Source organism: Oryctolagus cuniculus, chromosome 15 (assembly GCF_051225735.1).
Source record: "Oryctolagus cuniculus isolate XC-2025 breed Fujian yellow rabbit chromosome 15, ASM5122573v1, whole genome shotgun sequence".
Classification (NCBI taxonomy): Eukaryota; Metazoa; Chordata; class Mammalia; order Lagomorpha; family Leporidae; genus Oryctolagus; species Oryctolagus cuniculus.
The window spans coordinates 91,740,952-91,758,565 of NC_142881.1; the positions used below are offsets into that span (position 1 = coordinate 91,740,952).

General features: G+C 38.5%; 1 protein-coding gene across 1 annotated transcript in view; it reads right to left on the reverse strand.

Moving 5' to 3' along the window:
• Positions 1 to 2,291: 2,291 nt before the first annotated feature.
• Positions 2,292 to 17,614, reverse strand: part of LOC127484098 (uncharacterized) — a 65,443-nt gene continuing 50,120 nt past the window's right edge. Inside the window, 4 exon segments of the mRNA XM_051823132.3 lie at positions 2,292 to 7,503; positions 7,505 to 8,414; positions 11,148 to 11,240; positions 11,482 to 11,608. Of these exon segments, the coding sequence (XP_051679092.1) occupies positions 7,440 to 7,503; positions 7,505 to 8,414; positions 11,148 to 11,240; positions 11,482 to 11,608 (1,194 nt within the window). The 3' untranslated portion in view covers positions 2,292 to 7,439.

Sequence of the window (17,614 nt, forward strand, 5' to 3'; positions counted from 1 at the left end):
AAGAAATCTTTTTAAAAAACAAATGCATTAGGGGCTGGCACTGTGGCATAGCATGTAAAGCTGCCACCTGTGATGCCAGCATCCCATATTGTGCCAGTTTGAGTCCCAGCTGCTCCACTTCCCACCCCAATCTCTGCTATGGCCTGGGAGGGCAACAGAAGATAACCCAAGTCATTGGGCTCCTGCACCCATGTGGAAGACCTGAAGGAACCTCCTGGCTCCTGGCTTTGGATGGGCACAGCTCCAGCTGTTGTAGCTGTCTAAGGAGTGAACCAGTGAACAGAAAACCTCTCTCTCTCTCTCTCTTCTCTCTCTGCCTATCTGTAATTCTGCCTTTCAAATTAATAAATAAATCTTTTTAAAAAAAGAAAAAAATGAATGTATTAGAGAAGGCCTAATTAGCATAAGGGTGATTATTGCCTCTTCTTCCACATTTCATAGTTCAATGTTGCCTGTTGCAAAACCTAGAAAGAATAAATGACACTTCATGGTGGATTATAATCTTAACGCTATTTGTCATCTACTATGCTCCATATCTTATAACACATATTTTTATTCTGTTCAATAATTAAATCAGTTGTCATCCATTGAGAATGTGGCCAATTTACTCTTCAGTGCTTTATCAGTAGACTCAGTCTGTTTGCTTTTACCTTGAATGGCCATAGTATATCTCATCAAGATACATATGGGACATCTCAACAGCCTGGACATAATGCACAACATTTTCAAAGATATTAACTGCATCCACCTTACATGAGGGACACAGGTACAACATCATACTAATGACATCCTCACCCAAGGAAATCCATTTCACACAACCTTATACCTTTTGCTAACAAGGTACTTTGTTACAAGGCACCTTGGTAATAAGGCAATGTATGCCTTATTCATAAACTGATTAATCTTCATGATGATATTTTACAAATCATTACATGCTAACCAGGGCCCCTAGGAAAAACACTAGGATCAATCTAAATGAAACTCAGTCAGTGTCTTTATTGCTCTCAGACTTGTTCACTTTGGGGGCCTCAGCAACATTCTCTTATGTTTTCTGAGTTCTCTAAATGTTCTATGACAACCATTAGTTCTCAAATGCTATGAAAGTTAGAAACTCTCTCCCTTGGAACCATGATACTCACAGTGAAATAAAATTTACTGCCTACCTCCTGTGCTCTCCTGGAAATAGCATCTCCTGTAAGCACTGAGCCTGTGACTTTCCACACCCAGTTGTCTACTGTGACTTTGGGCTTTGAAGTAACACATTAATATCTCAGCATGCATACTGAGGCTTTCTCAATATATGGTGGAACCAAACCCAGACTCTGGAATAGTCCACTTTCCAATGTCTATTCTCTGACCCACTAACAATGTAGTAGGCATCAATAACCAACATCAATCAATAAAAGCTATTTAAATTAGATTCTCACTGTTATGTGGAATGTTGATCCTATTATGGTTTTCTGGGTATATGCATGAGTTTGCAGTCCAGAGGCCGAAAGCTTATAGGTAAGCAATCAAAGGTGACAAAGAGTGTGACATAAATCCCATTCGTTTTGGCTAACTCAAGCCTTGCTAGGAAAAGATTTTTCACCTAGAATGATAATTAAGGCAAAACAGACCTAGTTATAGGGTCAATATACAAACTAATGATGAAGCTACAATATTGGACACAGGTATTTTCAATGACAACATGATACCCTAGTAGCATTTGATCATATTAAATGACATGCTTTAAAACTGCCCTAGCTTTCCATCATAACCTTCATGAATCTCCTATTATAATTATCTCAAATATGGATTTCCCAGATGTGATAAACATAATGTTTAAGTCTTCCACAAACATGAGACTACTTAAATACATTTGTGGAAGAAGTAAATTAAAATGTTTGTTATGCTCCAAGTGTTTTAAGCCTATGTGTATAATTTTTAAAAGTTCATGAAAAATATGAAAAATTTTAGTTTCAAAACTATCCATATGAAAATAAACTTATCTTTTAATTTTCATTTTCCCATCAGTTTTTGTAGTGATCTCATATATAAGCTGTCCCTTCACCGTGTTGACATTAGTAGATAAGGTCATTGGAATGTAATCAGTGTTACAAGTTAGCAACAGAGGTGTAGCCTTCTTGTTAGGAGTAGTGGACCTATAAAAAGTGGAAAAGAGAGCATTATTCCTCTGCATGCACATGCTGAGGAAAAGCCATATAAAGACTCAGCAATAAAACTTGAATCTGCAGACACCCATCACCAGAAAAAAAGGAAGCAAGCACCTTGACACTGGAACTCACAGCTTTCAGAACTGTGAAGAATAATTTTATTCTGTGTAACTGAGATCATATGTGGTATCTTCCTATGATATCCCCAGCAATTAGAGACATGGTAGCACAAAATTTGGGGTAATTTTTTAACAACTACTTAAACATGTGGAAGTGGATACAGAACTGGATAATGGATTGTAGAATGGCATGGTTTAATGAGCATACAAGAAATACAAATACAATAACTACAAAAAGAATTAAATACCTTGGAAAGCAATTAATCAAGAAAATCAAAGATCTTTACAATGAATATTACAAAACATTAAAGAAAAAATGGAAGACACTAAAAATGAAAAAAATTATCGATGACCATGGATTGTAACAATCAACATCATGAAGATATCCATACTACTGGAAGCAATTTACAGATTAAATGTAATCCTAAACAAAGCATCAATGGCATTATTTGCAGACCTAGAAAAAATGATGCTAAAATTCATATGGAAGCATGAGACATCTCAAATACCTAAAACAATCTTATCCAACAACAACAAAAAAGTCAAAGGTGTCACAATACCAAATTTCAAGACATTACAGGGCAAGGGCCAGCACTGTGGCATAGTGGGTAAAGCCACCATTTGCAGTGCTGGCATTCCATATGGGGCTGGTTTGAGTCCCAGCTGCTCCACATCTGATCCAGCTCTCTGCTATGTCCTGGGAAAGCCATAGAAGATGGCCCAAGTCCTTGGACCCTTGCACCCATGTGGGAGACCTGGAGGAAGCTCCTGGCTCCTGGCTTCAGATTGGTGCAACTCCAGCCATTAAAGCCAATTGGGGAGTGAACCAGCAGATGGAAGACCCCTCTCTCTCTCTCACTCCCTCCCTCCCTCCAACTCCAACTTTCAAATTAAAAAAACATATTATAGGGCAATTATAATCAAAACAGCCTGGTACTGGTAGAGAAGCAAATGTGTAGACCAGTGAAGTGGAATAGAAAATGCAGAAATCAATCCACACATCTACAACCAACTTACTTTTGACAAAGGAGCTAAAATAAATTCCTGGAGCAAGGACAAACTCTTCAACAAATGGTGATTCTGAGAAAACTGGATCTAGGCATGCAGAAATATAAAATGGGACTCCTACCTTATACCTTACACAAAAATGCACTCAAAATGAATCAAAGACCTAAATCTACAACCCCATACCATCAAATTACTAGAGAACACTGGGAAACACTGTAAGATGTTGGCATAAGCAAAGACTCTTGGAGAAGACTCCAGAAGCACTATCAAAGCCAAATTTGATAAATGGGATTACATCAAACTGAGAAGCTTTTGCACTGCAAAAGAAACACTCAGCAAGGGGGCCAGAGTTGTGGCCCAGCAAGTTAAAGCCCTAGACTAAAGAACTGGCATCCCATATGGGCACCGATTCTAGTCCTGGCTGTTCCTCTTCTGATCCAGCTCTCTGCTGTGGCCTGGGATAGCAGTAGAGGATGGCCCAAGTGCTTGGGCCCCTGCACCCACATGAGAGACCCAGAGGAAGCTCCTGGCTCCTGGATTCAGATCAGCACAGCTATGGCTGTTGCAGCCATCTGGGGAGTGAACCAGCAGATGGAAGACCTCTCTCTCTATCTCTACCTAGCTCTGTAACTCTTTCAAATGAATAAAAATAAAACTTAAAAAAAAAAAACACACACACACATCAAAGTGAAGATACAACCAACAGAATGAGAAAATGTTCTCTTTTTTGAAAGATTTATTTATTCAAAAGTCAGAGTTACACAGAGAGAGGAGAGGCAGAGAGAGAGAGAGAGAGAGAGAGAGAGAGAGAGAGGTCTTCCATCCACTGGTTCACTCCCCAGATGGTTGCAACAGCTGGAGCAGCGCTGATCCAAAGCCAGGAGCCAGGAGATTCTACTGGGTCTCCCATGCAAGCACAGGTGCCCAAGGATTTGGGCCATTCTCTACTGCTTCCCCAGGCCACAGCAGAGAGCCAGACTGGAAGTGGAGCAGCCAGGCTTCGAACTGATGCCCATATGGGATGCCAGCACTTCAGACCAGGGCATTAACCCACTGTGAGAAAATGTTCTCAAACAATGCAACTGAATATCCAGAATCTTAACAACAACAAAATAAAAAATCCAGTTAAGAAATGGGCAAAGGACTTGGACAGGCATTTCATAAGATAGTAAATCCAAATCACCAACAGACACTTGAAAAAAATGCTCAGGATCACTAGCCATTAGGGAAATGCAAATCTAAGCCACAATGAGCTTTCACTTCACTCCAGTTAGAAAGGCTCTCATACAGAAATTTACAAACAACAAATGCTAGTGAGAATGTGGGGAAAACAATACCTTAATTTACTGTTGGTGGGAATATAAATTGTTGCAGCCATTGTGGAATACAGTTTGGAGATACCTCAGAAACCTGAATATAGACCTAACATATGATCCAGCCATCCCTCTCCTGGGAATTTACCCAAACCAAAAGAAATTAGCGTATGAAAGAGTTATCATTACACTCATGTTTTTTGCAGCACAATTCACAATAGCTAAGGTATGGAATCAACCTAATCATCATAGCTATGTCCATCAACTACAGACAGGATAGAAAAAAAATATGGTATATATACACACTATGGATTATGACCCAGCTGTAAAAAAAAATGAAATCCCGTTTTTTGCAACAAAATGGATGCAATTGGAAACCATTATACTTAATGAAATAAACCAGTCCAAAAAAAAAAAAAAAACCAGAAATAATGTTTTCCCTGAACTACAGTTACAAATACAGAGGCCCAAATGTAACATATTGGACAGAACGGACATTTTGAGATGCAGTGATTGTATACAACCCTTGTTTATTCTGTTGAGAAATGATTTTTTTCTTTTTCTTCATACTATTTGTTGAGCTGTTTTACTTAGTGTAGGGTTAAGTTTATAATCAGTAAGTAAAGTGAAAGTAGATTTTTGTAAAAATTTAGAGTGGGAATGGGAGGAGGAGGAAGAAAGGTTGAAATGTGGTAGGGAGGGAGGACAAGATGGACAGTGTGATGTTGTTCCTAAATCAGCATATGTGAAATATATGAAACTTTTATAACAAATAAAATTTCAAAAATGAGAAAATAAAAAAAAAAAAACAAGAGCAAAAAGTTATTGTGTTATGGTGTCAGGTGGAAATGAGAAATACAAGAAACTGGAGAAAAGGCAATTATAAAAATAAAGAAACTTTGTTCTAGTCATTTGTGGAAGATCAAGCTTTTTTTTTTTTTTAAAGATTTATTTATTTGCAAGTCAGAGTTACACAGAGAGAAGAGAGGTAGAGAGAGAGAGAGAGAGAAAGAGGTCTTCCATCCATTGGCTCATTCCCCAAATGGCTGCAATGACCAGAGCTGGGCCTATCCAGGAGCTTCTTCCAGGTCTCTTACATGGGTGCAGGGGCCCAACAACTTGGGCCATCTTCTACTGCTTCCCCAGACCATAGCAGAAAACTGAGTAAGTGGAGCAGCTGGGATTCAAACTGGTGCCCATATGGGATGCCAGCACTGCAGCTGGCAGCTTTACTTGCTACACAATAGTGCCAGCCCCAGTAAACATTTTTCAATGCTGTATTTATTTAATATTTAGCTTCTGGATTTATGGTTGTACATTGCCATTCTGGAAAAGCCATGGTTGACCCCACCCAGGGTGTCTTCTCTCTTGGACACTTTATGGCTGAGCCACAATATACCTGCCCTTATCATCACAGGACAGATACATAAGAAACCATGAACAGATCCTTTATCCCAAGAATAGAATAAGCTAAACTATAGAATCTTTAGTTGTTTTTTAATTTTGACAACAGACACTCAGAGGCAGGAAATGATCTTCTACCTACTTGTCTACAGCTGGATCAGGACAGATTAAAACCAGGAGGTGAAAATTCAGTCTAGGCTTTCCATTTGAATGGAAAGATGCAAATATTTGAACCATTACCTTCAGCCTCCCAATATGTGCATTAGCAGAATGCTAGAATCAGAAGTGAAACTGGACACAAATCTACATATTCATACTAGAGTGTGGACATCCCAAGTGCTTTATTAAGCACTGCAACAAAGACCTTTCCCCAAATCAATTAACTTTAAACATAAATGCATAATACAAAGCTTGTTCACAATTTTCCATTTATTCAATCTTGTGACCAACTGGGTTTCTACTGAGTGGACCTGTATAATCTGTTCTTGATCAACTGGCACATTTTAGTATAACAAATGTACAAAACTCTTTTCTTAATAATTTGTATTGAATATTCCAGCCTCTCTTACTGCTTACTCAAGTTAATAAGGTTATGAAAAGATCAGAGAAAATATCCAGTGATACACAATGACCTCAGGTTCCAAATCTCAGGAGATCAGTTGACAGTAGTATCTTGGCACCACAGAGTTCAATATATAGACCAGCTGGCTCACATTAGCCACCTACTCAGCAGCATTTTCTAGCATTTCACCTAGACTTAAGAAATGGCTTCTAAAGATGCACCACATCATGTATTTTCCAACATTCATGCTGCTAAGGAAAGAACTGCCATATATTAATACTTAGATATGTACCAGGAAGCTATCTGATCAATCTGTTGTTGATCCCACTAGCACTCTGTCCAGCTTCCCAGAGCAGATCATTATTTTGACTTCTACCACCAGAGATTGTGCTCATCTATTTCATAGCACTTCAGTTACCTTCAGAATTCAAGTAGCATTCATGAAATTTCTCTCCTCAGTGAATTCTGATAGTTTATCAGCTGTAGCTTATGGCCAAAGGCTTTTCAGTCATTACATTCATAAAACTTCTCTCTTGTGTGAATTCTTTTGTATTATAAGTTATGATTTATAGCAAAAGGATTTTCCAGTCATTGCATTCATAAGGTTTCTCCTTGTGTGAATTCTGTGATGGATTATGAGATGTGACTTATGGCCAAAGACTTTTCCTCACTATTACATTCAGAAAGTTTCTCCCCAATGTGAATTCTCTGGTGTTTCATGAGCTGTGATTTATAGCAAAAGTATTTTCCAGTCATTACATGCATGATTTTCTCCTGTGTGAATTCTCTGATGCATTATGTGGTTTGACTTCTGGCCAAAGGCTTTTCTACAGTCATTACATTCATAGTTTCTCCCTTGTGTGAATTTTCTGATACCTTATAAGCTGTGGCTTAAGACCAAAGGTTTTCCACAGTCATTGCATTCATAAGGTTTTTCCCCTGTGGATTTGCTGATGTCTGAGGAAGTTTGACTTATAACCAAAGGCTTTTCCACAGTCATCACATTCATAAACTTTCTCCCCTGTGTGAATTCTCTGGTGTGCAATTAAATGTGATTTAAAGCAAAAGGATTTTCCACAGTGATTGCATTTGTAAGATTTCTTATATGTGGAAGTTCCCTGATGTCTGCTGAGAGCTGACTTAGAGCCAAACGCTTTTCCACAGCGATCACATCCATAAGGTTTTTGCCCTGTGTGAATTCTCTGATGTTTGCTGAGGACTGACTTAAAGCCAAAGGCTTTTCCACAGTAATTACATTGATAAGGTTTCTCCCCTGTGTGAATTCTCCGGTGTGAAATGAGATGTGATGTAGAGCAAAATGCTTTTCCACAGTCATTACATTCATAAGGTTTCTCCCCTGTGTGAATTCTCTGATGCATCATGAGGTCTGACTTCCAGCCAAAAGCTTTTCCACAGTCTTTACATTCATGAGGTTTCTCCCCTGTGTGAATTTTCTGATGCCTTAAAAGGTGTGACTTCTGGCCAAAGGCTTTTCCACAGTCATTACATTCATGAGGTTTCTCCCCTGTGTGAGTTATCTGATGCTTTCTGAGTTCTGACTGACTGCGAAAGGTATTTCCACAGTCATTACATTCATAAGGTTTCTCCCCTGTGTGAGTTATCTGATGCTTTCTGAGTTCTGACTTCTTGCGAAAAGCATTTCCACAGTCATTACATTCATAAGGTTTCTCCCCTGTGTGAATTCTCTGATGTGTTGAACTTAAATTAAGTTTTTTTCTTAATTCAACTCTCTTGAGAGTTGATGTTTTGTTATTTTTCATAACATGCTGACTCAGATTTTTGTCCTGATTTTGCTGGTTGGTCCAAATCAGGTCATCCCTTTTCATGGCAACTGAAATGAGAAAAAAATAACCATGTCATTGAATCACATATAATTGTTTCTCCTGGCATACTCATTTAAAGAAATGAAGTTACTTGTTAAACAAGTGGTGTAAGATTTTAACAAAATAAGTACAAGTTACTTAGTTATGACCATTATTTGTTTTTTCTCTCCTTAACATGTTAATATATTCAATTGTACCAATAGATTTACCAATGTTCACTCATGATCCTGTTTACAACCTGAATTTTTAACAAGTATGGCAGAATGGCTTTTGTATTCAGATATGTTAATACACTGCTTGGGACGCCTGCGTAACAAAACTGACAGTTTGAGCTGTGGCTACTTTGCTTCCAATACAGCTCTCTACTTATGTAAACTGGGAGGTAGCAAATGATGGATCACATGCTTAGGACCCTGTAATACAACAGAGAAAACTAAATGGAATTCCAGACTTTTGGTTTCAGACTAGTAAGACCTAAGTTTTGCTGGCATTTGGAGAGTGAGCTAATAGATCTTCCCCTCTCACTGTCATTGGCTTTATTAAAGATGAAACAACTATAGAAGATTTTTAAAGAATGAACAAATACTTACTAGAAATATTCACAAGCTGGCTAGCAGCCAATTATTCTCTGTTCCTTTTTTCCATAAAATTTTTATAAAAATTGTGTGTTTTGGGCTTCTGATATTTCAACCATAAATATGGGAAGGTTTTATTTGTTCATTTACTTGCAGGTGGAGAAGAATGAAATGTGGGGCCAATGCTGTGGTGCAGAAAGTAAAAGCCCTGGCCTGCAGCACCGGCATCCCAAATGGGTGCCAGTTGGAGTCCTGGCTGCTCCACTTCTGTCCCAGCTCTCTGCTGTGGCCTGAGAAAGCAGTAGAATATGGTCCAGATCCTTGGCCCCTGCACCCATGTGGGAGAACCAGGAGAGATTCCTGGTTCCTGGCTTCAGATTGGCTCACCTCTGGCCATTGCACCCAACTGGGGAGTGAACCAGTGGATGGAAGACCTCTCTCTCCCTCTGGCTCTATCTCTCTCTGCAACTCTGTCTTTCAAATAAATGAAATAAATCTTTAAAATAAATTAAGTGTGTCTGTACTCTAGGCAGGACCACATTTGAGGAACAATATTTGAAACTATGATTTTTTTTCATATTCACTCTTCCCAGGGAAACATCATTTAGGAGATATTTTAAATGAAAAATTGACTTTTATTTGCATTCAGTGACAGCTTCCCCATATTCCTAAGGAAACCTGACATCTTCAGCTACTCAGAACTACAACAGGTACAGAAAAGTCCCAATATACTGCCTTGGGTATACACTCCATAACAGTTTAATTTTTAATTTTTATTTTTTAAAGATTTATTTTATTTATTTGAAAGACATTGTTACCAGAGAGAGGTAGAGACAGAGAGAGAGGTCTTTCATCCACTGGTTCACTCCCCAGCTGGCTACAACAGCTGGATCAGTGCCGATCCAAAGCCAGGAGCCAGGAGCTTCTTCTGGGTCTCCCATGTGGGTGCAGGGACCCAAGGATGTGGGCCATCTTCTACTGCTACTTCTACTGCTATCCTGGGCCAGAACTGGATCAGAAGAGGAGCAGCCAGGACTTGAACTGGCACCCATATGGGAAGCTGGTGCTTCAGGCCAGAGCTTTAACCTGCAGTGCCATGGCTCCAGCCCCTCTACCAGTTTAAAGAGTTTGTTTCTGCAATCCAGGATATGTTCACCTTCTTTGAAAAGTGTTTTATATATCATTCTGAAATCACCAGCCCTGGTTCTTTCTTCTCAATTCTTTCTATAAACACTAATCTGTTATAAATTGTGTTTCTGGAGGTTTTTGATTAGTTGTCTCCTATTTTCACAGAAAACTCCATTTCCTGTGCCTTTCTTATCTTTTTGTTTGTTTTTAAGTGATACCAAAGAATAAGAGAGAATTCATACTTTAAACTCCAGTCTTTAATAAATCTGAGCCACTCAACATAAACCCATGAGGTTACTTGACCTTGGGTCTCAGAATCTCATCACTTTCATAGTGCGTCTAGGATCACTTATTCTCATGTTCCTATACAAGTTCCTGCTTAACGTCATGATTTCTGATGTCACAGCAGGGAGGTGTATTTCTGACCATCTCTTACTGTTTACTTATTTACTTACCTGAGAGTTGGAGAGAGAGAGAATGAGACACAAAGAGAGAATGAGACACAAAGAGAATGAAACAGAGGGTTGTCAGCCACAGGATCACTCTTCAAATGTTTCCAGCAATCTATAATTTTCCTATTTATTTGAGAGACACAAAGAATGTGAAAAAAAAAAAAAAGAGAGAAAGAGACAAAGAAATAGAAAGTCCACATTTATTGGTTTAGTCCTAAGATGCTTAAAATAGCAAGTTCTGTTCCTGGCCAAAACCATGAGTGGGAACTCAGTCTGAGCAATGAGTAAGAAACAAGTTTTTATAAGTTGTCAAATTAACAAGGAAGGAAAGATATAAAAGTGTAGAGAATGACAAGTTAGAATTTGGGGACTGTATCTAACCTATATATTCATGTTCACCAAGAATAAAAGAATTAGAGATAGAAATAGAATAGATACTCTAGATATTCTAGAATGCATGTGTCTGATGCACAAAACCAGCTGTCCTCTGGAGTAAGACTTGGGAAAAATTCATGGAAACAGCACCAGTCAACATCTGCTGCACTCTTTCTGCCTTGGCCTCCCTGCCCACTATGTGCAGACTGACCTGGAAGGCTTTGATTCAGGCATTCTTCCACCATCCATGGCTCTGCTCCTCGCTCCAACTTGAAGATCAAGTCAGGTTTGGTGGTGCAGTGCCCTATTAATGGAAACAATGTAAGACTGTGAAATCACTATCTTGGGTTATTTAAAGAACTATAGCTTGGTTCATGAGCTATGCAACAAATGTTCCCACCATTTGAAACCTTTCTTAGATGGTACACATTCATATTACTCATGGACTCAAATTCTATACCTGCCCATCACTGAACTTTATAAAGTGTTCATTTGTTTGTCAAATAGCAAGAAACTATTACCATTGAGTGATGGCTGTCACTCACCCAAGGAGAGGAGGCTGCTGTAGGTCTCCAGCATCACATCCCTGTACAGGATTTTCTGAGCATTGTTCATGTTCTGCCATTCCTCCCAGCTAAAGTACACAGCCAGGTCTTCAAATGCTATCATCACCTGTAATTGAAGACTTCTGGTCAACATCTCAACTCTATCACAAAACAGACTTTCAGTTGTGTATCTTGTATATGGGCATGAAGGAAGAAGGAATAATATGATTTCATTTTAGACTTGAAGCATTTGGACAGCAACAGAGAGGCATTGACAGGGAGTCAAACCTATGGTTGAAAGGCAGTGAAAAATGCCCAAGCTGGAGGGAAATAGGAGTTTCAGATCACAAAGGGCTATGTCTGTCAAAGGGAATTGCACAGCAGGCTGAAAGGGGGACAATATTGACTCTTGAATGAGCTATGTTAAAGAGAAGAATATAGAAGTGTTCAAGGAAAAAGTCTAGAAATCATCTATGATGGGAATGAACAGAGAAGAATTTCCAGGAAAATACCATGCACAGTCACTGAAATATGGCAGAGAAAAAATAATTTAAGAGAGGGCAGGCATTTAGCTTAGTGTTTATGATGCCAACCAAGATACTCTACCTCAGAATGCCCAGGTTGGATTTCCAGGGCCAGCTCAAGTTTCTAGCTCCCAGATAATGCAGACCTGGTGAAGCAATGGTGATGCCACCAATGAGGGAGGCCTAGACTCCATTCCTGACTCCTGGCTTCAGTCTTGCCCTACTTCTGGTTGGTATGGTTACTTAAGGAGTAAATAAGTGCATGAGAGCTATTTATCTCTCTCAGTCTCCATCAACTTCTTTCTCTATCAAGCTCATAAATATTTTTAAATAACAGAAGATTCAAGTAAGACATAGAATAGAAAATAGCTTTTGGCTTTGTCTCTGATTATTCTACTGAGAAACATTTGAAGAAATGAAAATACATTATAGCACTGATGGAGACTGTGGACTCAAAAGGCTCCATAGCCTTGGCAGTTCAAGTCAAAATTCTCAGGTGATCACTGACATCATAAATAAGAGTGTTCATTTTTAAATTAACTGCAGGAGTCACTGTGTACTTACTTTCCATGCAGGACCTCTGTCAATGAATTGTACTATGAGAATTAACTGTAAAACTTGTTCTCAAATAGTTTTTTATATTTTGTGTATGTGTGTGTGCACACAAATCGTTGAAATATTTACTTAGTATAGAATTGGTCTTCTGTGTATAAAGTTAATTAAAAATGAATCTTAATGGATCATGGGACTGGGAATAGGAGAGGGATGAGGAAGTGGAGTGGGAGTGAGGGTGGGAGGGCAGGTATTGTAGGAGTAATCACTACATTCCTAAAGTTTTACTTATGAAATTTGTACTCATTAAATAAAAGGTTTCTATAAAAATAAAGATATTACATGGTTTCCAATTCTGTGGCTTCAAATAAAATTGAAGCTTAAATATTAAAAAAAAGAAAAAATATATTATATCAAATTAAAGTGAAAACAATGTAACTATTTGCCCAAAATCAGAGCTTGGGAAAGTCTGCAGCACAATCTGCATTTGTGACTTACTGAAAGAAATTCATAGAGATTTGTTTAAGAACCTATAGTAAGCAGCAACATTGTGGTGTGGCAGGTTAAGTCTCCACATGCAATGCTGACAACCCAGGTGAACAGATAATTTGAGTCCTGGCTTATCCAGTTCCAATCCAGCTCTCTGCTAATGTGCCTGAAAGAACAATGAAAGATGGCCTGAATATTTGGGTCCCTTCCATCAATGTGGGAGACTCAGCTGAAGTTCCAGGATCTTGGATTTGGCCTGGCCCAGTTTTGACCATTGTGACCACTTGGGGATGAACCCATAGATGGAACGTATCTCTTTCTCCTTGTCTCTCCCAATCTCTGTAACTCCGTCTTTCAAATAAATAAATAAATCATAAAAAACAACCTGCAGTAGATTATTTTCTGCACACATTCCTTATCCTATCCCTGAATCTAGTTCAGCTCCTCAAAATTATTAAGGACTGCATTATCCTAACAATTCAAAAACAAGCTTAACTAATTTGTGTTTTAGCACTAAGTAACTCTTACCCTTGCAGAATGTTCAGTGTTTATTTCCAGGGTGGCACTAAAACACTGCCCACTACAACATCTATGTGACAATAAAGACTGTTTTGGACATCATGACCCCAAAAAATTAGCATAATGTACTCTAAGTTTGAACTCAAAACATGTAACAATTGTATGTTTTCCTATGGCAACAGAAAGAGACCAAATTGCCTTACTTAGAGGACTATGTTTCATAATCATTCCAAATTCATCAGTAATCTTATTTGTGTATATTCCCTGAGAATAAACTTTATACTTATTTTTGCATTTTAATTAATAAACATTACACATCTCCTAAAATGAAAAATGAAAACAAGCTGAGGAATAATTAAGAAAACAACTTACAAGGGCCAGCACTGTGGCACCTACAGTGCTGGCATCCCAAATGGGCACGAGTTCAAGTCCCAGCTGCTACACTTCTGATCCAATTACCTAAAATTGTGTCTGGGAAAGCAGTGGAAGATGGGCCAAGTCCTTGGGCCCCTACACCCACATGGGAAACCTGGAACCTGGCTCCTGGCTTCAGATCAGCTCAGCTCGGGTCATTGTAGACACTTGGGAAGTAAACCAGCAAATGGAAGACCTCTCTTTTTTCTCTCTCTTTCTACCTATCTTTGTAAATCTTGCTTTCAAATAAATAAAATAAATCTTTTACAAAAAGAAAACCACTTACAGGTGATGTATTAATTTTCTTTGCTCTTGGAAATATCTGGAGGTGCCCAGAATGACACCAGGAAGAAAAGGTGAATGGAAGGAGTTAAAATTGGCACACCATTGACCCAACTAACCAAAAAGAGGAGAGAGAAGACCCAAATCAATAAAATTAGAGATGAAAAAGGAAATGTAACAACAGACACCACAGAAATAAAAAGTCATCAGAAATTACTACAAAGAGTTATATGCCAGCAAACTGGGAAATCTAGCAGAAATTGATATATTCCTGGACACATACAACCTACCTAAATTGAGCTATGAAGACACAGAAAACTAAACAGGCCCATAACCAAGACAGAAATTCAAAGAGTAATGAAGACCCTCTCAAGAAAGAAAAGCCAGGCTGGTGCCGCGGCTCACTAGGCTAATCCTCCACCTAGCGGCACTGGCACACTGGGTTCTAGTCCTGGTCGGGGCACTGGATTCTGTCCCGGTTGCCCCTCTTCCAGGCCAGCTCTCTGCTGTGGCCAGGGAGTGCAGTGGAGGATGGCCCAAGTGCTTGGGCCCTGCACCCCATGGGAGACCAGGAGAAGTACCTGGCTCCTGCCATCGGATCAGCACGGTGCGCCGGCCACAGCGCACTGGCCGTGGTGGCCATTGGAGGGTGAACCAATGGCAAAGGAAGACCTTTCTCTCTCTTTCTCTCTCTCTCACTGTCCACTCTGCCTGTCAAAAAAAAAAAAAAAAAAAAAAAAAAAAAGAAAAGAAAGAAAGAAAGAAAGAAAGAAAGAAAGAAAGAAAGAAAGAAAAGCCAAGGACCAGATGGATTAACTGCTGAATTCTACCAGACATTTAAAGAAGAACTAACTCCAATTCTTCTCAAGCTATTCAAAACAATTTAAAGAGAGGGAATCTTTCCAAATTCTTTCTATGAAATAAGCATCATCTTAATTCCTAAATCTGAAAAAGATGCAACAAAGAGAATTACAGACCAATTTCCCTGATGAACATAGATCCAAAAATCCTCAACAAAATTTTAGTGAATAGAATCCAACAACACCTCAAAAAATCATCCACCCGGAACAAATGGGATTTATCCCTGGTATGCAGGGATGGTGCAACATTCATAAATGAATGTGGTACACTACATTAACAAACTGCTGAATAAAAATCATATGATTATCTCAATAAATGCAGAGAAAGCATTGGATAAAATACAACACCCTTTCATGATGAAAATTCTAAGCAATTTAGGTTGTGAAGGAGACATTCCTCAACACAATCAAAGAAATTTATGACAAACCCGCACCCAGCATCATATTTACTGAGGAAAAGGTGGAAGTATTCCCACTCAGATCTGGTACCAGAGAGGGATGCCCACTCTCACTACTGCTATTCAATATAGTACTAGAAGTTTTAGCCAGAGCCATTAGGCAAGAAAAAAAATCAAAGGGGTATAAATTGGGAAGGGAGAAGTTAAACTATCCCTAATTGCAGATGCCAGGATTCTTTCTTTAAGGGTATCCAAAGAACTCCACTAATAGACTATGGGAACTCAGAGAAGATTTTGGTAAAGTAGCAGAAGATAAAATCAATACACAAAAATCAACAGCCTTGTTTACATAGACAATGCCAGAGCCGAGAAAGAACTTCTAAGATCAATCCCATTCACAATAGCTACAAAAAAAAAAAAAATCAAATACCTTAGAATAAACTTAACCAAGGATGTCAAAGATCTCTATGATGAGAATTACAAAACTTTAAAGAAAAAAATAAAAGAAGATACAAAAAATAGAAAAATCTTTCATCTTTATGGATTGGAAGAATCAATATCATCAAAATGTCCATTCTTCTAAAAGCAATTTATAGATTCAATGAGATACCAATCAAAATACCAAAGATATTCTTCTCAGACCTGGAAAGCATGATGCTGAAATTCATATGGAGGTACATCAGACCTCAAATAGCTAAAGCAATCTTATACAATGAAACAAAGCCGGAGGCATCACAATACTGGATTTCAACACATATTACAGGGCAGTTATAATCAAAATGGCCTGATATTGGTGCAAAAACAGATGGATAGATGAATGGAACAGAATAGAAACAATAGAATTTAATCCAAACTTCTACAACTAACTTATATTTGATCAAGCAGCTAATACCAATTTCTGGAGCAAGGACAGCATATTCAACAAATTGTGCTAGGAAAACTGGATTTCCACATTCAGAAGTATAAAGCAAGACCCCTATTTTTCACCTTACACAAAAATCCACTCAACTTTGATTAAAGATCTAAACCTTTGACCCGACACCATCACATTATTAGAGAACATTGGAGAAACCCTGCAAGATATAGGTACCAGCAAAGACTTCTTGGAAAAGACCCCAGAGGCACAGGCATCCAAAGCCAAAATTAACAACTGGGATTACATCAAATTGAGAAGTTTATGTACAGCAAAAGAAAGAGTCAGGAAAGTGAAAAGGCAACTGACAGAGTGGGAGAAATTATTTGCAAATACTACCACTGATAAAGGTTTAATTACCAGAATCTACAAAGAGACCAAGAAACTCCACAACAACAAAACAAACAACCCATTTAGAGATAGACCAAAGACTTAGATATTTTTTCAAAAGAGGAAATCCAAACAGCCAGCAGACACATGAAAAAATGTTCAGGATCACCAGCTGTCAGTAATGCAAATCAAAACCACAGTAGGGTTTCACCTCACCCCAGTTAGAAGGGCTTTCATACAAAAATCAACAAACAGATGCTGGCAAGGATGTGGGGAAAAAGGAACATTAATTTACTGTTGGTGGGATCGCAAACTGGTAAAGCCACTATGGAAGACAGTTTGGAGATACCTCAGAAAGCTGAATATAGCCCTACCACATGACCCAGCCATCCCATTCCTCAGAATTTACCCAAGTGAAATTAAATTATCAAATAAAAGAGCTATCTGCACCTCAATATTTATTGCAGCTCAATTCACAATAGCTAAGACATGGAATCAACCTAAATCAACCTAAATCTTCAATGGAAGATTGGATAAAGAAATTGCGGGATATGTATTGTATGGAATACTACACAGCAATAAAAAAAAATCCAGTCGTTGGCAACAAAATGAAGGAATCTGGAAAACATCACATATAGTGAACTAAGCCATTCCCAAAGGGACAAATACCATATGTTCTCCACGATTTGTGACAATTATCTGAGCACCTAAAAGGAAACCTGGAGAAGTGAAACTGACACTATGAGAAGCAATGACTTGATCACCCCTTGTCCTGACTATCGAGGAACAGCTTACTATTTTATTTTTAGTATTTTTTCTTAAATTTAGTTTATTTACTTGAAAGACATAGTC